Source organism: Pristiophorus japonicus, chromosome 17 (assembly GCF_044704955.1).
Source record: "Pristiophorus japonicus isolate sPriJap1 chromosome 17, sPriJap1.hap1, whole genome shotgun sequence".
Lineage (NCBI taxonomy): Eukaryota > Metazoa > Chordata > Chondrichthyes > Pristiophoridae > Pristiophorus > Pristiophorus japonicus.
In genome coordinates, this window is record NC_091993.1 from 119,528,715 (window position 1) to 119,551,717 (window position 23,003).

Here is a 23,003-nt window from a genome sequence, read left to right on the forward strand (position 1 = left end):
ACATTCTTGTCCTGGTTCAGTGTTCGCCCTCTCAAATCCGAACCTCATGGCTTCAAGCACCACTCCAGAAGCACGAGCACAAAATCTAATCTGACTCTCCAATGCAGTACGGAGGGTGTGCTGCACTGTCAGGAGGTGCCGACTTCAACCGTAGAGAGAACATAAGAAATAGGAGCAGGAGTAGGCCATCTGGCCCCTCGAGCCTGCTCCACCATTCAATAAAACCATGCCTGATCGGTTCTTGGCCTCAACTCCACTTCCCTGCCGCTTCCCATAACCCTCGACTCCCTCATCGTTCAAAAATCTGTCTATCTCCACCTTAAATAAATTCAATGACGCAGCCTCCACAGCTCCCTGGGGTAGAGAATTCCACAGATTCACGACCCTCAAGCGAAGAAATTCCTCATCTCCGTTTTTAATGAGCGACCCCTTATTCTGAAAATATGCCCCCTAGTTCTAGATTCCCCACGAGGGGAAACATCCTCTCTGCATCTACCTTGTCGAGCCCCCTCAGAATCTTATAGGTTTCAATAAGATCACCTCATTCTTCTAAATATTATCCCCTCAGTCTAGCCCGAATTTGAACCCAGCCCCCAGAGGTGAGTAGACAGCACTGTAACCAGACTGTGCCAGTCTGCTGGAACTCAATCCCTGCATAGAACTCTGTCCCTCCTCCCCGCCCCCTCACCCAATGATTAATGTTTCAGTAGCTAAATGGGAATGTCGTCATCGGGGTGGGCTGCACACAGAAAAAGCGTCCATCGCTTATCCACAATTCTTGAGCAGGGAAACTGCATTTACTGATTTAGGCTGCTTGGGATTGTGGCATCACAGGAAGCTAGGAAGGAAATAACAGCTAAATGAACGGAGAGAAGCAGTGCAGAGATTTCACAAGTAGATTTGAATTCTCTTTTATTATTCAGTGCTGCCGTATCTCAGTATTTCACTTTTTATCTCATTTTCAGATCTGCCTCTCTTCATTTTTTCACTCCTCTTCTCCCAAGCAAACAATCAGTTGGACAACTCGGCTTCTGCCAATGGAATCACAGAACTTTATTACATTGAAGGGGACCATTCAGCCCATCGTGCCTAAGCTAGGTGCCCAAAAGAGCTATCCACTTGTTCCCACTGCTCTGCTCATTCTTGATATCCTTTTCAAATATTTATCCACTTCCCTTTAAAAGCGGTTATGGATTCTGCTTCTAACACTGTTTTCTGGTAAGCACTCCATGTGCCAACAACCCCCTATACTTGAACTCAGCAGCCCGTATACTAACCCGCACTAAGTCAAAATCATTCATCACCTCTACGCTTTCTGACCTAGCTCCCAGTTAAACAACGCCTCCATTTCAAAATTCTCATCCTTGTTTACAAATCTCTCCATGGACTTGCCCCTCCCTATCTCTGCAATCTTTTTCAGTCTCACAATCCCACAAGATGTCTGCGCTCCTCTAATTCTGGCCTCTTGAACATCCCTCATTATAACTGCTCAACCATTGCTGGCTGTGCCTTCAGCTGCCTGGGCCCTGAGCTCTGGAACTCCCTCCCTAAACCTCTATGCCTCTCTTTCCTCCTTGAAGACCCTCGTTAACACCTACCTCTTTAAACAAGCTTTTGATCATCTGCCTTAATTTCTTCTGTGGCTCGGTGTCAAACTTATCGGTTTGTCTGAAACACTGTTGTGAAGCGCCGTGGGACGTTTTACTACGTTAAAGGTACTATATAAATAAAAGTTATTATATATTATTATACAACAAACTTTCTCCAAACCTCTTCTGTGTACTTTTAACGATCTTAAATTTTAGACCTCCACCTCCTGATTCATCGACCGTAGAAATAGTTTTTCTCTATAAAGTTCCATCAAATCTCCTCTTGATCATCTTTGTTCCAATGAAAAGAGCTCCAGTTTCACTACTCACTCCTCATAACCAAAGCCCATCATTCTTGGAAGCACCTTAATGACATCCTTCTTAAGGCAGGGTGTCCGTAACTGGACACAATATCCTAACTGCCCAAACCAATGGTTTGTATGGGTTCATAATAAGAACATAAGAATTAGGAACAGGAGTAGGCCATCTAGCCCCTCGAGCCTGCTCCGCCACCCAACAAGATCATGGCTGATCTGGCTGTGGACTCGGCTCCACTTACCCGCCCGCTCCCCATAACCCTTAATTCCCTTATTGTTTAAAAATCTATCTGTGACTTGAATACATTCAATGAGCTAGCCTCAACTACTTCCTTGGGCAGAGAATTCCCCATTACTACTTTGCTTCTCTACTTGATGCCCCCATTTATAAAGCAATTCAATGTTTTTTAGCACTTTGGGATGATTCTGGATAAGGCACTATACAAATGTAAATATTTTTCTTTGCTTCTTCATTTTCAGCTCACGCGCAGTCCCTGAACATTTTATTGGTGACCAGCCTCATCACCCATGAAAAAAACATATTCATTAAAAAAGCGGTCCACTCATCATCTTGGGAAAGCTAACGCAACAACTTCCATCCCCCAAATGGGGGAGACCAATGCTTTTCCAGGCTGCTCCACGTGTTGTGCAGATGCGCTAATTCTTATTTGACAGGCTAAACCTAATCACTTTACTGTAATGTATGCTCACAGGTTTGTAGAGCTGTTGACTTTCACAGTTCGGCGCGGAGGGGTTTCCTGTTACGGGCTGCTCTTGCACTCTCCACTTTGCCATCCTCGTCTGCCGTCCGGACATGCCATGGCGCACCATCTTGCCGTCCGGAGGAGGCGGGATCCCCAATGCAGTGCACTCTATGTGGGAGTCCTCCCACTATTTATTGGGGACTTGGCCTGGAAGGTGGTGCACGGAGCAGTCCCGTGCAATAAGTTTTTAAGTCGGTTCATGGGCTCTCAGAACACCTGCAATTTCTGCGGTCTGGAAGAGTCCGTGTTCCATGTTTTTATTGAAAGTACGAGGTTGCAGTCCGTTCCATTATTTGAAGGGGCTGCTCCTCAAATTCTGGTTGCACTTCAGTCCCACGCTCCTGTAGTGCCACGCTCCTGATCTCTGGGCACCCTGTGCGGAGGGAGCAGGCAGGTCGGAAGGCCTCCTCGTAGGACTGCTCTTGGGCATGGCCAAGGGGGCCGGTCCAGGCAGCGGGCGGTTGTTCAGCCTGACAGCCTGCCTCTCTTCCGAGCCAGGGTGTCCCTGGAGATGGAGCACACGGTGTCCACCGGTACGCCCGTGGCCTTCCGCAAGAGGTGGGCACTGGAGGGACTGGAGTGCATCATCACCCCCGGCAACCACATTTTAATTTGATTTTATGTCTAAATGTTAATTTGTTTAATTTGCTGGTTTTAGTGCCCCGCCCCCCTTTTTAGCCAGGGGGCATTTGTATAATTTGTGTTTTAGTCAGTGCCCTCAAAAAAAACCCCAAAAAACAAGGGGGCACTTGAAAGATTTTTGGAGTGTGCCTCCCCCTTTAATCAGGGGACACTTGATTTTCTGATTACAACAAAATAGTTGGAGCGCTGTTGAGCTGGGAGTAGCTTAGCCCTCCACCTCCTGATTCATTGACCAGTAAAAATAGTTTTTCTCTTTCATGAGGCAAGTGGTTGCGAGCCTGGTGGATGAGCCAGTAATGTGTAGTGTGATTGTTAAACCTTTTGCTAATACACCAACTAGTTCTTAATAGCAATGTGTTGCTATGAATTCTTAAGCAAAGAACAAATGAAGCAAATACATTACACTTACCTAGTTGCCCATGAGATGGGAATCCTGTGTGCTGCATAGATGGTGAAACTGAGCGGGCTATCAACAAGGCAAGCGCTCTGCGTTTGAGTGTCCTTCCGACTTGGAACTACCGTGTGGAAATCTGCGTTGAAGCTGTTGCAATAGAGTTCCACCAGATCCAAGATGGCGGCTGTTAGCGCTTCCCCTATTTTAGCTGTTACACAAAAAGAAAGACTTGCATTTATATTGCGCCTTTCACGGTCACCGAACTTCTCAAAGCGCTTTACAGCCAATGAAGTACTTTTTGGAGTGTAGTCACTGTTGTAATGTGGGAAATGCGGCAGCTAACTTGAGCACAGCAAGCTCCCACAAACAGCAATGTGATATTGAGCAGATCATCTTTTTTTGTTGGATAACTACTGGCCAGGACACCAGGGATAACTCCCCTGTTGTTCTTCCAAATAGTGCCGCCGTGAGATCTTTTATGTCCACCCGAGAGGGCAGGCGGGACCTCGGTTTAACATCTCATCCGAAAGATGGCACCTCCGACAGTGCAGCGCTTCCTCAGCTCTGCACTGAAGTGTCAGCTTAGATTGATGCACTGAAGTTCCTGGAGTGGGATTTGAACCCACAATTTTCTGACTCAGAGGCAAGTGTGCTACCCACTAAGCCACAGCTGAGAGAAAGACACAATAATTAATCTTGCTCCATTATCAATCCATTGAGCATCAACGCCATTTGCCACTGGGAATGAGGAGCTCCCTTAATGTCTCAGTTGATGGAGGCAACTGAACCAAGGTTTGACCTCCCGGTCTGTGCTCGATCAGCTGATCTCAGTCAGTGCTACAACTGGCCTCAGCATGACTGGGCTACGGAAGGGAACATCAGTCAAGAGTTCATTTTCCTAATCAGTAGTCAATGACTTTGCCAGAGTGCACATATGGATGTCAGAACTGGAAGAGTTAGCCTGCAGCCACTCACCATCTAGACACACACATGAAGGACGGTGATTTGCCATGGGTGCTATCGGCCACCTGGCACTCGTGGAAATGCCAGCAGAAGTTAGTGCCGTTAGGGAGAGCAAAAAAAGGATATAAAAAAGACTGATTCAAAGAAAACTCAAAAACTGGGGTCAATTTTGTAAGGGAAAAAAATGGATTTCAAGAAACTCGAAAATGTACACCCTTCAGGATGCACATTCTTTGCTCAGTATGCTCTATAAGTGGGAGGTTAGTCCCCTGAAGGCCACATCTATAAAGATTCTGACAAATGGCAGAAGCACTCATCCCATGAGTTTTCAATTATGGAAGACTTCTAGGATGACATGACATTAAAGTTGGAACTGCAAATAGAATTATTTTCCCTATAGCCAGAGGGAAGTTTATTTCTCATGGTGAAGATTAAGCAGAGGATGGCAGAATATGCCATGCATGGAATTGGAACTAAAATGCTGACTGCTCCATTTGAATGTAAAATGGAAGCCTGCTTCAGGTTTGCGAGGGGGCAGTTCTCAAATCAAAGTAATGACAACTATCAAGATCCAGATTAAATTATGCCTTCTCGAGCACGATTGGCATATAGTTTCAACTTTCTCCCCCCACCCCACACACCATTCGTGCCCCCCAATCCCCCCGATACTGATGCCCTTCCTCTTCCACTGGGATACAATTTCATTGGTGCCAACAGTTATCCAGTGCCTCACCAAAGCACCCATTCTTAACCATCCAACAGCACCATTACAACGGAGGCTGTTCTGTTCCTCACTCAGTATCTAGAGTAGGCGGAGGGAGGCCTCTGGTCAATGAGGGCATTCAATGGCACTTTAGAGTGCAGCTCCCAAACAATGACCTCGACCACCTAGAAGGTCAAGGGCTGTAGGCGCATGGGAACACCACCACTTCCAAGTTACACACCATCGTGACTTGGAAATATATCGGCCGTTCCTTCATCGTCGCTGGGTCAAAATCCTGGAACTGCCTACCCAACAGCACTGTGGGAGTCTCTTCACCACACGGACTGCAGCAGTTCAAGAAGGCGGCTCACCACCACCATCTCAAAGGTAATTAAGGATGGGCAATAAATGTTCGGGCTGCCCACATCCCGTGAACGATAACAAAAAAGTAGCCCTGGCTAGGAAACAAGCAGAAATAAGACCATCATTTCTAAGCAGTGCTGGACTGCCATATTGTATATAACCTGCACTTATCCAGATGGCAAAGAGCTGGTGCCAGGAGTATAGTATAGATGCTAGGGGAGGTTAGATAAGCATATGAGGGAGAAGGGAATAGAGAGTTATACTGATAGTTAGAGGAAGAAGGATGGAGGAGGCTCGAGTGGATTGGTTGGCCCGAATGGCCTGTTTGTGTGCTGCAGATTCTATGTATTTTTCAATTTATTCTTTTGGTATGAATTTCAAAAAAACAAAGCGGCTGATTATTTAATCCTTTCCTGGTCTCAATCATTTCCTTCCAGCAGCCTTAACAGGAAGTTTTGTGCACAAAAGGCATTCACTCAGTTCACTTTCCACTGCTGAACTTGTGCACCTTCAATATGCTGGCTCGCCAATGATCAGTTACTCAGCCATACAAACCAGAAGGTCCTAGTCTGTGCTGAGTTAGGGGACTTAGTGCTACAATGGGATTCAGCACCCCTCTCCCCTTCTTCCCCCTCCCTCCCCCGCGGCTAGGAAAAGGGGTGGGGGGGTGGAATGCAGTCACATTTACCACTGATTGCTACTTAGATTCCTGCTGGCAAGTGCACGTGCGCACATCATGCGAGGACCAGATGGGACTTGGATGTGACGCCTTCAACAGTTGAACAACCTTCCAGCACTCTCACAATGGTCACTTGGCAAGATTGTTAATGCTTACTGAACTGCATACCAGCAAGAGTCGGTAGAGGAGAGCTTTGGGGAGAATAGGCTGGGGGAGAGATTGTGAAGCTGAAATGAACTTGAACACAAGGTCGAAAGTCATGTGCCATCAGCTAAGGACTTTACGGTAACCAATGAAATTGGTGGATAAAAGTGACCTTTCACCTTTTGGGCCCTAGGATTCAGGCCTGATTGGGAGGGTTTGGGGGAAATGAAGGTTTCCTCTTCAATAACGGGCACTGAACCAATACTGCTCCCATTCTTCACACTGTTTAGCTGGGCCAGTGTGGAGCACTTAAAGTGTTGGTTGGGTGCCATATTGGGTTGCTCTTTGATGCAACACCGAGGTAACCCTTTGCACTTTAGACAGAGGCCATCACAGAATGAGTTGGAATATGACTCATTCCATGGCTCTGTTATTTCCTCTTCCCGACAGGCTTCACTCACAGAATCGGCTATTAACATAGAGCTAACGAAAAGCCCAATCCCATACCTCGATGCTCTCTTCGTGTCAGCATGTTGGCATCCTGCAAAAGATACATAAAAAAAGAGAACAGATTAATCAGCAAGCCTGTTACACACTCCAGGGAACAGCGTAGCTTGTGCTTCCAAGCTCTCTTTGTCCAACCCATTCTTGCAACGTCAACTGCAATGTGGATATTTTGAGGCAAAAAACAGCTGGTATTTAATCCTTAAATATAACCTAAAATATGTATAAATATACAAGTACCGCACACCACAGTTTTCATTAGGAATTTTGCCCAATTCCTTACAGGTCATTCACAGGGCAGTGAGGAAAGAAAATACTTACGTTTATATAGCGCCTTTCACAACCTCATGAAGTCCCAAAGCGCTTTACAACCAATGAAATACTTTTGAAGCGTAGTCACTGTTGTAATGTAGGAAATGCAGCCAATTTGTGTACAACAATGTGTCACAATGAACCAGATACTCTGTTTACAGCCTTCCAGACTAAACATTGAGTTCAACAATAACCACTGCTCCCATTTTTTCAGACAGTAGTTGTTGGTAATTATTCTGCTATTGCCATTTACACCTCTTCTAAACCCCGCTGTTGTTTCTTTACTTGTCCCATTAACGCCCCTTTTGCCTTGCATCATCATCCCTTTTATCATTTAATCACGTCTACCTTCCACCCTTTCACACGAATCCCCTTCTGTTTGTTCTTTCCCTGCCTCTGTTTTTGCATAACACCTGTTACACCTCTTAATTTTTTCCAGTTCTGATGAAAGATCAGCAACCTGAAACGTTAACTCTGTTTCTCTCTCCACAGATGCTGTCTGACCTGCTGAGTATTTCCAGCATTTTCTGCTTTTATTTCAGATTCGCAGCATTTTGCTTTTGTAATCTGTTTTAGCGATGTTGGTTGAGGGATAAATGTTGGCCAGGACAGCAGGAGAACGCCCACGCTCCTCTTCAAAGAGTGCCACGGGATCTTTTTACACAGCGAGCTCCCAATTTTAATCACGAGGCGGGTGGGTACTTCCTGATGGGCAGGGAAAGAAAAAAAGAAAAACGTTAGGACCAGTTGTTCTATGTTAATAGGGCCCTTTCGCTAGTTGTATGGAAGTTGGTCTCCAGTCGTCCTGGTTAACCCTGGTCACTGGATAAAGGCTCTGTTGAACCCGTGTGGTGGCTGATGTGCAACGTTAAAAAAATTCACGCACAGGCATCTTCCACCTCTTCAATTGGAGTTCGGGACTGGAACATCGGGTCCTTCTTTGAAACATCTGAACTCTTGTGGAAGCAAGTCATACTCGTTCGAGGGATCACCTATGATGATGATGACGATGGAAGTTGGGATAACCATCCCGCCGAAGAGCAAAGAGTCACATGGCGGAGCCCTGGTGTCAGGGTCGGAGTTTTAAGGAGATACCAGAGAAAGACAGACTTTTCAGTCTTGAAAGCAGGAGACGGAGAAATTATCTTATAGGTTTGCACCAGTTAATAATAAACGGTGCGGAAAAGGCCAAGGTATTATTTCCAATGAAGGTCAAGGGGACACAAATTCAAACTAGCAAAGGGAAAATTTGGGACTGATACAACTTGGATTTATATAGCGGCTTTACTGTAATAAAACGTCCAATGGCGCTGGATGCCAGGAATAACTTCTTCTCACAAGCAGTGATTAACACGTGTAATGGACTCCCAGATATAGTGGAATTCGGAAGGGAGGAAGGGTTGTGTTGAAACAATGAACTCAGATGGGCCATATAACTTCCTCACCTGTATTTATCATGTGATTTCCTTGCCTTGTTTTGCTGGAAAGCAAGAACGAGAAAGGGAATGGCAGTCTCAAGTCTGGCGACGGCCACAGATGAAGGGGAAGTGGGCAGCTAATAGCCTCTGGACCTTAATACGAGTACCAATTTTCAACAAGACACTCTGCGTGTTTAGGCAGGAGGTTTATGATGGGGCAGGCTGCTTCTACGATTTTCATGCAAGCATCCTCATCGTTGGCTGTACACTGGGTGGATCATCTAGAGGTGCCCAGTAGCTTGCCGATCTCGGAGGGGGAGGGGAGGCAGTGGAAATGGATTCCGCATCAATTCCTTCCCTTCACAAATAATGCTGATTTTGTGCTGTAAATGGGTTGGAAGTTTATCAACACTTCCATTATTTGAAAATGAATAGCTTTCAAAACACCACAGCTGAAGACAATAGTTACTCTTAGTCTGAAGGGAGAGCATTCCTCAAATTAGTCTTAAATACATACACCTTAATGTTACTTACTCGCAGTATAAAACATCAACTCCTGTTTTTAAAATTAGCAGAATGGGTGCCACAGTGGGTTAAGTAGCTTCACCTTTCATCCCCGGGTTCAACCCAGACTCCTGGAATGAAAGCCTAATCTGTCCACCAGCTGTAAAGATCCCAGGTAAAATGTGTTTTATGCTGTGGTCTAATGCTTGGCAGGTAAGTCAGCTAACTGTGCCTTACACTGCTCACGATTCGTGAGGATTAGTCACTCCCAAGATACGGGAAGGCTGATCTGTGGAACCTGATCCCAAAATATGAGTCATCACCTTTAGAGATGATAAAATTGAGAAATAAAGGACTCAGAAAAAGTAACCTATTACAGTACAGGGTGTCAGCTGTGGCTCAGTGGGCAGCAATCTCACCTCGCAGTCAGAAGGTCGTTGGTTCAAGTCTCATTCCAGGGATTTGATCGCATAATCTAGGTTGACAATCCAGTGCAGTATTGAGGGAGCAATGTACTGTCTGAGGTGACATCTTTCGAATGAGACATTAAGCCTGCCTTCTGGGGTGGGCGTAAAAGATCCCGCGGCACTTTTTCGAAGAAGAGCAGGGGAGTTATCCCCGGTGTTCTGGCCAATATTTACCCCTCAATCAACATCAGTAAAAAAAAAAAGATTATCCAGTCATTTATCTCATTGCTATTTGTGGGACCTTGCTGTGCACAAATTGGCTGCCATGGTTCCTATATCATAACAGTGATTACACTTCAAAAGTACTTCATTGGCTGTAAACTGCTTTGGGATGTCCATAGGTTGTGAAAGAACACAAGAACAAAAGAAATAGGAGCAGGAGTAGGCCATTCGTCCCTCTGAGCCTGCTCCACCATTCAATGAGTTCATGGCTGATCTTCTCCCTCAACACTTTCCTGCACTGTCCCCATATCCCTTGATTCCTTTAATATCCAAAAATCTATCAATCTCTGTCTTGAATATACTCAACGACCGAGCTTCCACAGCCCTCTGGGATAGAGAAGTCCGAAGATTCACCACCCTCTGAGTGAAGAAGTTTCTCCTCATCTCCGTCCTAAATGGCTGACCCCTTATTCTGGGACTGTGACCCCTGGTTCTAGACTCTCAAGCCAGAGGAAACATCCTCCCTGCATCTACCCGGTCAAGCCCTGTAAGAATTTTGTATGTTTCAATGAGATCACCTCTCATTCTTTTGAACTCAAGAATATAGGCCTAGTCTACTCAAGGTGCTATACAAATGCAAGTTCTTTCTTTATTTCATGCACTGCTTGAGGAAAGATTAGATAAGTTTTCTGCTAGCAGCCAGGAAGGGCATGGCGGAGACTGTGACGTTAGCTGGAAACAGAGTAAATAATGCGTCACCTCGAAGTAGCAAATCGGCACAAAACTAGTCACCAGGAAATAGCAGCATGTGTAAAAATAGCCAAGAGGAAGAAACAAAAAACAAATTTCCAATCAGAGATATTCACTCATCATTTAGGTTAAACCGAGCTACCCGAAACATGCTGAGAGAAACTGATAGAAGCATCAGCTGCACTTAGGAGTTAGGAAGTGGGTTTCTGCACCTTCTGTATCCTAGGATGCAGCCTGGAGGGGCAGGGTGGCAACTGGTTCAAGGCATTGGTTATCTCCTGCGTTTCGACCAAGGCAAGTGCGTTGCAAATGGCCATCACAGACTGCACCACCCTCTCGGCCTTCTGTGCATGATCGACCTGCAAATAACAAAAATTAATTTAATAAACGAGAGAAACAGCAACACACCCAAGACCTCTCTCACTCAGCAAGAAAGACTTGTATTTATATAAAGCGCCTTTCACGACCACCGGACGTCTCAAAGCACTTTCGAAGTGTAGTCACTGTTGTAATGTAGGAAACGTTGCAGCCAAGTTGTGCACAGCAAGCTCCCACAAAGAGCAATGTGATAATGACCAGATAATCTGTTCTTGTTATGTTCATTTAGGGATAAATATTGGCTAGGACACAAGGGATAACTCCCCTGCTCTTCTTCAAAATAGTGCCGTGGGATCTTTTATGTCCACTTGAAAAGGCAGGCGGGGCCTCGGTTTAACGTCTCATCCGACAGTGTAGCACTCCCTCAGCACTGCACTGGAGTGTCGGCCTAGATTTGTGTGCTCAAGTCCCTGGAGTGGGACTTGAACCCACAACCTTCTGACTCAGAGGCGAGTGTGTTACCCACTGAGCCATGGCTGACACTCAAGGGGAAGCTGGAGAAACTCACGAGGGAGAAAGGAATAGAAGGGTATGCTGATAGTGAGAGATGAAGTAGGGGTGGGAGGAGGCTCGGAATAGACCGGATGGGCCGGATGGCCTGTTTCTGCGCTGGGTCTTCTATGCAACAAGACTTTGCTTCTTACTAACCGTACAAAGTGAGCACCGTAGTCTCTTTACAGGACTAACTGGGGTTGCTGCCATCACAGAGACCAGACTTCCTAGTGAACTAACAATCTTTGTACTCTTCGACATCGATGGACGGGATACTATTAAATGCCAGAGAGAGATTCATCAGCATCATAGGCAGTCCCTCAGAATCGAAAAAGACTTGCTTCCACTCTTAGAGTTCTTTGGTGGCTGAACAGTCCAATGCGAGAGCCACAGACCCTGCCACAGGTGGGACAGACATTCATCGGGGAAGGGGGGTGTGGGACTGATTCGCCGTACTATCCTTCCGCTGCCTGCGCCTGATCTCTTGATGGTCGCGGCGTTGAGATTCGAAGAGCTCGACGCCCTCCTGGATGCACTTTCTCCACCTCGGGCGGTCTTCGGCCAGGGACTCCCATGTGTCAGTGGTGATGCCAAACTTTATCAGAGAGGCTTTGAGGGTGTCCTTGTAACGTTTCCGCTGCCCACCTTTGGCTCGTTTGCTGTGAAGGAGCTCCGTATAGAGCAATTGCTTAGGGAGCCTCGTGTATGGCATGCGAACCATATGGCCTGCCCAGCGGAGCTGATCAAGTGTAGTCAGTGCTTCAATACTGGGGATGTTAGCCTGGGTGAGGACACTGATGTTGGTGCGATTGTCCTCCCAGGATCTTGTGGAGACATCGTTGGCGATATATCTCCAGCGACTTGAGGTGTCTTCTGTACATGGTCCATGCCTCTGAGCCATACAGGAGGGCAGGTATTACTACAGCCCTGTAGACCATGAGCTTGGTGGTAGATTTGAGCCTCATCAGCCCCAAACCAGGATTTCAGCAAATATTCATGACGGAGTGCTGCACTGCTAAAGATGCTTTTCTTCACACGAGATGTTAAACGACAGTCTTTAGGCTTTTTCTCAATAATCTCAGTCGCGGCTAGGCTAGACCACAATTACGAGAAAGAAAAAAAGTCCCCTATCTACCAAAAACCACAGGGTCAAGTTTCTGCTCATTTCCGCGAGTTAGATCAGCGCAGTGTGGGCAGAATCGGCCTAACCAGCGCAAAAGATCGGCCGGGGAGGGGTGGGGGGGGGGGGGGAGGGGAGGAGAATTATAAATGGAAGCGAGTTAAGCCCCAAACCATTTGCGCTCGGGTTTTCCCAGCGATCTGTTATGCTAGTTTACGATTCAGTTCAGCCGGATCTGGCCGCACCAACAAAACCGACCAAGCCCCCAGGCTGAAATTCCAAGATTCCACGGATTGCGCTAGTTCGGGAAGGCGCTGAAAATTGCGCTCGTTTCCTCGGCGCGCGGGCACGTTTTTAAAAAATTTGATTTACTGAAAAAATGACGAGTCTACAGCAGTGAAACTATTAAATGGTGCAGTATAGGTTTTAATGTCATTTTCAGCAATTTTAAATCGGGTTATTCACAGGCCGACGCCTGGAGGTTCTTATTAAAAATGCTTATATTTTGTGATCAACCCATTTTCAGCTGTAGTAATAAAACTGCAGTACGTTGCCACTCTTAAATACAATGGAAAGGGGGGGGAGGGGGGAGAAATTAAATGATTAGGTTCTATTACGCTGCTCAATTGCACTGGCTCATTGGAGATTTTACATTTGTAATTATGCAAATTAATTTTATTGGAAACTTGAACTGTAACCTAAATGGCGCAATTTCCAGATTGTGGCCAAAGTGGGAGCTCTACCCCGGATCACTACTGACCACCGTGCGTGGATTAGTGTGCCCAGTTACCACTCCTGGGAAAGATGGAAGCGTAGACTTGGGGCGAGGGCGCAGTAAGGATTGGCCTGGTTCTGCCGTGTACTCCGCTCCAGACAACACTCACTGTCGAAGCCAAAAAAAAACAAGTGGCCACTCCGGTGCCGTACCAAAGAGCTGCTGAAGCTTTGAAAACCTTGAAAGAATCAGCTCCCTTAGCAGGGGGGGGGGGGGGGGGGGGGGGGAAAGAGAATGAGGAAACTTTCAGGGGAAGACAAAAAAATCCAAAGAAATCGCTCTTAGGAGGGAGGAGAGCGAGCAGTTCTACTGGGTTTAACCGAGATGCTCACGATGGTTGCGCCTCTAACACAATATAAAAACACAGGCCTACCCAGGGCATCAAACAAAAGGTCCTCTTTTATCAAGCAACCTACCTCTGCCAGCAGAAAGTTATCCACCTCATTTTGGTAGGTGTCAAAGAGAAGGCTCAGGGCTTGCCTGCATGAAATTAAAAGCACAGTTAATGACACCAGCAGCGAAATCATTCCTTGCTGAACGGAGGAAGACAGGACAATTGGTATTTGTTGTACCCATTACACAGACCCTCTCATATCTACACGCAGTCTGCAGAGATGAGATATTCTGGTAGTTACTCGTCTCTTTTACAAAGACTCCATTGTAGGAGTTTGGGACACACACTAATTCTAGGAGTTACACAAACATATATGTAGATACAGGTGAAAGCATTGGGCATTATTGATCTCAGCAACAGAGCGTGAAGCACATATAGACTGCCCGCTGTGTGCGCTCATCTCTCACCTGGTTATGGTCTGTTTTAAGGGCCTCTCCTGCAGGTGTATGTAATGGTTAAGAGTTGATTGACCCTTGTCATCACTGGCCTGTGGAAACAGAGCGTCAATTGTAACTAACATGGGTCAGTCTATCTGTTCCTGTCCTTTGCGGGGTGGGGGGAGGGGATAAAGCAGAAATGGTAGCTGCGGCAAGGAAAGTGGGGTCTACAGATGGACAAGGGCAACTCACAAAAATGAGGCGGTGTCATCAACATTGTAATAAACCCCTTTATTATTCTGGTGATGCACCTCATCTGCAGACTGAGTGTACTATCGCTCCCCCAGCCCTTCTAGATAAGCCAGTCACCATCCAGACACTATCACAGCTTGAAAATTGGAGCTCAACTTGCCGCCCTGTCCCCAAAATCATCAGGTACTTTGAGAGTCTTCTCCACCCAGCTTAAATTGTACCAGACCCACATCATCATAGGCAGTCACTCGGAATCGAGGAAGACTTGCTTCCACTCCTGAAGTGAGTTCTTTGGTGGCTGAACAGTCCAATGTGAGAGCCACAGACTCTGCCACAGGTGGGACAGACATTCGTCGAGGGAAGGGGTGGATGGGACCGGTTTGCCGCATGCTCTTTCCGCTGTCTGCGCTTGATTTCTGCATGCTCTCGGCATTGAGACTCGAGCTGCTCAGTGCCCTCTCGGATGCACTTCCTCCACTTAGGGCAGTCTCCCAGGTGAGAGTGGGGATGTTGCATTTTATCAGGGAGGCTTTGAGGGTGTCCTTGTAGCGTTTCCGCTGCCCACCTTTGGCTCGTTTGCCATGAAGGAGCTCCGAGTAGAGCACTTGCTTTGGGAGTCTTGGTGTCTGGCACGCGGACTATGTGGCCTGCCCAGCGGAGCTAATCAAGTGTGGTCAGTGCTTCAATGCTGGGGATGTTAGCCTGAGTGAGGACGCTGATGTTGGTGCATCTGTCCTCCCAGGGGATTTGTAGGGTCTTGCGGAGACATCGTTGGTGATATTTCTCCAGCAACTTGCTGTCTACTGTATATGGTCCATGTCTCTGAGCCATACAGGCACACCAGTCTCCTCGCTTCACAAGCATGCCAGCCAGACACAGGAAGGGGAATTTTATCCCTGCTCGCTCACAGCGTTGAGCTTCGCCTGCTGTCATCGCGAATTGCAATATTACCTGTAGCAGCACCATGGAATCTGCTGTGTCCACTCTACGGGGCTGCCAACTCTCCAAGATTGTCCTGGAGTCTCCAGGAATTGAAGATTAATCCCCACGAGACAGTGGCAAGCAGCCCCAGGAGAAAAATCATCAGGGCACAAAGAAAGTGTTTCATCCTCAACAAAAAAGGTAAACTTGAGGAATTTCATTACTGTTTTTCAAAAAATGCCCCCCCAAATATTTAACTTGGGATCATTAATGACACTTGGATGACAAATTTAAACCTCCTCTCCCTCAATAACTGGGTGCTAAAGATGAACAGTCTTTCGTACCACTGAATTCCCCAACTCGTACCTTAAACTTGATTTTAAGGTGAAGTTATTGACGGAATCAAAATTTGGAACTTTTAAAAATCACTTACTATGCGTATCAAGTCCTTGCGAACCGCTTTGAGCTCCATCAGGTAAAGCTGAATGTCCATATCGAACTTCCGGCAAAACTGAACGTATTTGTGGCTCCCGATTGTGTGTTTACTGGAAAAGAATGGATTCAATCACAATCCCAAGTAAAATGACTCCCTTTCCCCATGGGAAAGTTCTGAAGCTGGCTGGAAAAGGGCCAATTGCAACACATATTATTAAATATTACAACCATTCACAATTGTTGACCTTCAACCCATTAAATGAAAAGAAATTTCAGGTAGATCGTAATTTTTTTTCCAATCATTGTAACAAATCAGCAAGGCCTCAGCCATTTACACCCGTCTTATCCGGCAGCATTCACGTTTCAGGGGAACTTGGGCTGGATTCTCCGGTCCTTTGCGCTTCGGAGCGGCGTGAAAGGTGACGGTGAGGTCCTCCAGCACACTGCTGCGATCCTCCAGTCCGATTTTGTGGCGGCACTGAGCAGCACCGCCGGGAAGAGCAGCGCCAGGTGTGCAACACCCCTGGTTGCGACACTGGCAGGAGTTTTAACTCTTGCCCGACCCCATCCACCCGGAAGTGCGCCCGCAATGACCGCCTGGGAAATCAGAGCACTTCAGCGATCCTGGCGGCAGAGAAGAAGGTAATGGACTCCAAGAGTAAGAGAGAGTGTTTTTTGTTGTAAATGTTTTTTATGCTATTTGTGTTGCGGTGGTGTGGGCAATGTTTCAGGAATATTGGTGTGCGTTTCTTATTTTAGGTATTCGACCGACCCCACCTGGCGCCTCTTGGAGCGCTTCCGGGCCAGGTGTTTAACGTGACAGTTTCCCATCCTTGCGCCACGAGAGGTGTACAACTCTTCCCTTAGCACTGACGGAGCCCAAATGTCCAAACTTAAATATTAAAGCGCAAACTATCCCCGGCTGCTAACTTTCCCACCCCACCGCCATTATCGCCCCAAAAACATAAAAGCCTAAAATTCAGCCCATAGTCCTTCATAGAATCATACAGCATAGAAAGTGGCCATTCGGCCCATCGTGCCTGCTCGCTGTTAAGAGCTACCAATTAGTCTCACTCCCCCTGCTCTTTCCCCCCAGCCCTGCCAATGTGTTCCTTTTCAGCATTTATCCAATTCAATTTTGAAAAATTATTTTTAATCTGCTTCCACCCACCTTTCAGACAATGCATTTCAAATCAACAAAAACTTTTATTTATATAGCACCTTTAACGAAGTAAAAACATCCCAAGGCGCTGCGCACAGGAGAGTTATCAAACAAAATCCAACATCGAGCCACATAAGGAGGTATGCGGACAGATGACAAAGAGGTAGGTTTTGTTATGTATGCATGTCAATGTTGTACTGTAACACTGGACCTGAATGTACCTTCACCTTGTATACACCATACCTGTACACCAGAGGGTGCTGCTGCTGGAGGCCTAAGGGTCACCTGTACACTGCAGATAACCCAGTATAAAAGGGAGCTCACCTCTTGGTGGCCTCACTCTGGGAGCTGCAATAAAGGACTACAGTCTGTACAGTTCAAGTGCCATACTCTTGCCTCGTGGAGTCATTAAGAGAGTGCTTGCATACACAATAGGTTTTAAGGAGTGTCTTAAGGAAGAAAGAGAGGCAGAGAGGTTTATGGAGGGAAGTCCAGAACTTAGGGCCTTGGCAGCTGAAGGTACGGCCACCAATGGCAGGGGAATGAAAGTCAGGGATGCGCAAGTGGCCAGAATTGGAGGAGCGCAGAGATCTCAGAGGGTTGTAGGGCTGGAGGAGGTTCAGAGATAGTGAGGGGACGAGGCAGTGGAGCATTTTGAACACGAGGATGGGAATTTTAAATTCGATAAGTTGGTGGAACGGGAGCCAATGTAGGTCAGCGAGCACAGGGTGATGGGTGAGCGGGACTTGGTGCGTGTTCGGATACGGGTGGCAGAGTTTCAGGTGAGCTCAAGTGGAAAATGGACAGCCTGCCAGTCGAAATAAGACAAGGGCCAATGAAAACTCCCCTTTAGGCAGGTAGACAGGGAGGGAGAGTGTAACCTTCTTTAATGACTGAGAATCCAAGTAATAGATGTTGGACAACTACCTTCTAAGCTGGCAGTCAGCCATGAGAGCATGATTACAACCACACATTTGTAGTATGACAGATGATTGTGCTCTTAGCCATGCTCAAACCTGAACTGATAGCTTCAAAATTAAACAAGCATTTTGCATCACTATCCCAGCAATGAAAGAAGCGCTGGTTATTTCTTCAGAATGCTTTCAAATTCAAATAAAAATGATACAGACTTGCATCCTAAAAGAAAAGGACCTCAAAATGCTTGCACAAACAACCAGATTACCTTTTAAAAATAAATATAAGGGCAAGGTCTGCTGCTGTGTGTCATATGTATATAATAATCATACAGGAAGAGAGAGGAACTGTGCAAGTGCTGTAAGCAGGTGTTTCCCTCCAATTAACAGGCATTTTAACGGCTTTAGGCCTGTGTATCAGCTGAGCCTGGGCAAGGCGGATTCGAGAAACCCTAGAACACAGGGTCAACGGTCTGAACCAAGAGGGCAGCCATCAATCTCAGAACAATAGCTTACTGCCTGGACACTGCATGGGCCGAGGTATTGTGTCACAGTACCTAAATTACCGGAAAGAGAAAATGAAAAAAATTTACTCAGCCCCGCCCATCACCCAATAAAAAAAAAGGGACAGGATCTTCATTTGCCCAATTATTCTTTTTTAAAAAAAGGTGGAAAAAAGCCAGAATTTTATTAAATTTATTTATAATTAATTCAAAGCCAAGAAACAGAATAAAATATCCTTAAGATAAAGGAACCGTTGGAATTTGCAGGCTGCAGCTATCTTAATAAACCACCCTTCCACTCACTCCTCCTCAAGCCAATCTTCCTAAACACGAGACAAAACGAATGACATGCAAAAGATTTATGGCAACCGAATTTATTTATATATCAAAGTACAATCGGCCAAGAAATTCAACTAATTTCTGGTTTAAAAACTAAACACATTTATCAAAAAGATAAAATGTAAACGACCAGAGTGTTATTTAATAAGTTTATTGGGAAAGCTGCAGCCTGCAAATTCCAAAGGTTCCTTATCTTAATATTTTATTCTGTTTCTTGGCTTTGAATTAATTATAAATAAATTTGGTAAAATTCTGGCTTTTCGCCACCTCCTTTTTTTTTTTAAAAAAAAGAATAATTGGGCAAATGAAGATCCTGTCCCTTTTGTATTGGGTGATGGGTGGGGCTGAGTATATTTTTTCATTTTCTCTTTCCTATAATTTAGGTACTGTGTTATTTAATAAGTACGAGCAGGAGCAACCTCATGCACGTTTTGGTTTTCTTATGAAAAATTCACTCAGCAACTTGCATTTATATAGCGCCTTCAACGTAGAAATGTTCAGGAAGGCATGCAACTGTGTTGAGGAGACGGGAGTGGAAGGGGGCTTCATACTTACAAACTGCAGTTCAAACAACTACATTTATAGTACAATGATCTCATCATGTTCAATGTAGGCCTTTATATCGGTTGCAAGCAAAATAATAAAAGCATGATCCGATATTGTTTATTGAACATGGTACTGAACTCAAAATAAAATCTGGAAATAGCAATGTTCAGATTACAGGGCAGCCTTGATGCATCGAATTTCAATACACAAAAGCTTTGTTATGGTCCCAATACTTAAGTTTACTGCAGCTTAGGATTTTATTCACTAATGAAGGAGAAGTGCTGAGAACACAGTGGACTATAATTTTCCAAAAGGTTTTCAGAAATGGAATTCTGCAGGTTGTTACATCCTGTTCAGAAATGGGGAAAAGACTTGGATTTAGATAGCGCCTTTCACGACCACCAGACGTCTCAAAGCGCTTTACAGACAATGAAGTACTTTTGGAGTGTAGTCACTGTTGCAATGTAGGCGAAAGGGGTGAGCCAGCAAATTATTGGCCAGTTAGTCTTACCCTGATTGTGATCATAATATGGGATGAAATGAATGGTCTTAGTGAACCTTTAGAAAGGCATGAGCGAGTCGGGAGCAGTCAGCGTGGATTTTTCACCTTGGTTATGGGGAGCGGACGGGGAAGTGGAGCTGAGTCCATGATCAGATCAGTCATGATCTTATTGAATGGCGGAGCAGCCTCAAGGGGCCGTATGGCCTACTCCTGTCCCTATTTTTTTTATGTTCTCATGGCAGTTGTATATGTGGATTTTCAGATGGTGGTTTGATAAGATGCCACATAAAAGACTTGATGCAAAAATTAAAACATATGGTATGAAAGGGAATACAGCTGCAACGAGAGAGATATGTTAGGGGATACAACATGGAGAGAAAGGGTACATTTTTCTTTGGAACGGCAGCATGTAGGTGGTGGATCCGTGCTGGGACCTCTTTTGTTTTCCAGTTATATTGATTTGGACAAAGGCACAGAAAGAGAGTAACACTCAAGTTTGTTGATACCAAATTAGAGGGCATGGCAAATTTTGAGGAAGAATGCAGGAGGGCACAGGCAGGTTGGGCAGATAGGACACAAATTTAAAAGGTGACTGGCAGAAGAACCAAAGGCGACATGAGGAGAAATTCTTTTTACGCAGCGAGTGGTTAGGATCTGGAATGCGCTGCCTGAAAGGGCAGTGGAGCAGATTCAATCGTGGCTTTCAAAAGGGAGTTGGATAAGTACCTGATGGAAAAAATATTGCAGGGCCACAGGGTAAGGGCGGGTGAGTGGGACTGGCTGAAGTGCTCTTGCAGAGAGCCGGCACGGGCTCAACAGGCCGAATGGCCTCCTTCTGTGCTGTAACCATTCTCTGATTCTAGGTAGCGAATGCAATTAAATACGAAGTAACAAATTTTGGGAAAAAGAAACAACAATAGGAAGTATGCCCTGAAATTAGTCGGATTCTTAACAGAGTGGAGGAATAACACGTTCGAGGGGTGCAGCTAAATTGCTCTTTCAAAAGGTGGAAAGCCAGGTGGAAAAACATATAAAAAGAGTCAAACAGGATTCTAGCTTTTCTGTACAAGGGTATTGAATACAAAAGCAGAGAAGCTATATTGTAATTGTACCAGACATTGGCTAGCCCTCATCTGGAGTACTGCCTGCAATTCTAGCCATGGAACAAGTACAGTGACTACTCGCTACAAAAGTACAAGGATTGTGAGGTTATGCATGGAAAAAAGCTCGAAAAATTAGGAACTTTTTCAATCAAACAGAGAATATCAAAGTGAGATCTGATGGGGCGGTTTCAATAGTATGAAAGGGTTTGACAGAATAAATAGTGAAGGATTATTTCCCATGCTTGGTGAATCAATAACAAGGGGATATAAACTCAGGATTACCAAAATATATATTTGCATAGAGGCTTACTGGAACATAGAATGCTTTACCACAAATGACTAAGGAACAGGACAAGTGTTTGAAAAGGAAGAATGATATCAGGAAAGGGTAGAAAAATGGGACTGGAGTAGAAAGTTCAATTGATGAGCTAAGGTTGGCACGGGGAAACGGGCTAAATGCTCTCCCTTCTCTGCTGTAATCTGTATAATTATATGCTGCTGGGCCCAAATTCAGACCAACGGAGTGCCAGAGAAACAGAACCTCACTTGAACTCCACTCTTCCACTCCGAGTGTCAATTTGCAGACTGGAGTCAGAGGAGGAGGCAAACACAACATGGAGGAGGAATTTCTTCTCTCAGAGGGTCGTGAATCTTTGGAATTTTCTGCCGCATAGAGCTGTGGAGAATATATTTAAGGCGGAAAGACAGATTTTTGAACGATAGGGGAGTCAAGAGGTATGGGGAGCGGGCAGGGAAGTGGAGTTGAGGTCAAGATCAGATCAGCCATGATCTTATTGAATGGTGGAGCAGACTCGAGGGGCAAAATGGCCTACTCCAGCTCCTATTTCTTATGTTGTTGTGATATCGGGGAAGATTAAAGAACGCACATATTGTACTGTTGTGGGCTTTATCCATGAGCCACAAACTATTAAATCTCTTTGAAGTCGGGGAGGAATCTTGCTGGATCCAATTGCCAATCTATCTTGCATTTCTTTGAGTGGTCACACCACATTATGCTCAACAGAAAGATTGCTTAAGGCACAAGTAGGGTGTTCTGGCGTGATAGCAATGTAGAAAAAAAACACTACTCTTTGTAATGCTGAGTGTTAGCAGCAAACGCAGTAACTCAAAAACCACCGAATGAAAAGGGAGCCAATAGCACTGATGCCTTCAGTTTCCATCTCCTCCACAACCTTCCACAAGGTCTCTGCAGCCAAAACACACTCAGTAATGATTATCATTTGAACTAACACTACAGGCCTGTGTGTTAATGAAAAGATTATGGATCTGTTTTCAATAAAAGCATGAATCAGCTGGTATTCTTTATCAAATCATCATCCAGTCACTGCTGACTCTACATCTTCCTAGCCGTGTACAATACTGTTGTAAGGAGTGTTGCCTTTAATCATTCAAGTGCCCTGGAACCCCGTCCATCCACTTGGCTCCAGCCCTAGAGGATAATGAACAGCCAACTCCTATACCCTTCTCCATGGATTACTCATGTCAGAAATCATGATAATCATCGTAACAGTCAATTCTTGTGGGAACCAAGCTACGTTTATTTTGCTAAGTTTCTTTCCCTTCTGTTTCATTCTCTCTCTCTCCCCATCACTTGTTTTTTCTGTCCCCTCTTCCTTCACCCCCATTTCTCACTCCGCCTCCACTACTGCATTCTGATGGATTCGTAAAACAGGCTGGGGGGTGGGGGGGAAAGAGAGAGAGAGAGAGAGAGACACACACACATTGAGAGACAGAGAGAGAGAGAGAGAGAGACACACACACACATTGAGAGAGAGAGAGAGAGGGAGAGAGAGAGGGAGACATTGAGAGAGAGGGAGGGAGGGAGGGAGGGAGGGAGGGAGAGAGAGAGAGAGAGAGAGGGGGAGGGAGACATTGAGAGGGAGGGAGGGAGGGAGGGAGGGAGGGAAGAGAGAGAGAGAGAGAGAGAGAGAGAGAGAGAGAGAGAGAGAGAGAGAGAGAGAGAGAAGAGAGAGAGAGGGAGACATTGAGAGAGAGAGGGAGGGAGAGAGGGAGAGAGAGAGAGAGAGGGAGAGAGAGAGAGGAGAGAGAGACACACATTGAGAGACAGACAGAGAGAGAGAGAGAGAGAGACAC

The 23,003-nt window shown here is 45.7% G+C and overlaps 1 protein-coding gene across 3 annotated transcripts in view; it reads right to left on the reverse strand.

Annotated features, from left to right (window-relative positions):
* pik3c2b (phosphatidylinositol-4-phosphate 3-kinase, catalytic subunit type 2 beta) overlaps positions 1 to 23,003 on the reverse strand; it is a 187,432-nt gene that overhangs the window by 108,602 nt on the left and 55,827 nt on the right. For all 3 annotated transcript variants that reach the window (XM_070859224.1, XM_070859226.1, XM_070859225.1), the window contains 6 exons: positions 15,818 to 15,929; positions 14,242 to 14,321; positions 13,857 to 13,920; positions 10,888 to 11,034; positions 7,066 to 7,099; positions 3,722 to 3,914 (listed from right to left, as the gene is read on the reverse strand). In XM_070859224.1, coding sequence (XP_070715325.1) covers positions 3,722 to 3,914; positions 7,066 to 7,099; positions 10,888 to 11,034; positions 13,857 to 13,920; positions 14,242 to 14,321; positions 15,818 to 15,929 — 630 coding nt within the window. The remainder of the gene's footprint in view (positions 1 to 3,721; positions 3,915 to 7,065; positions 7,100 to 10,887; positions 11,035 to 13,856; positions 13,921 to 14,241; positions 14,322 to 15,817; positions 15,930 to 23,003) is intronic.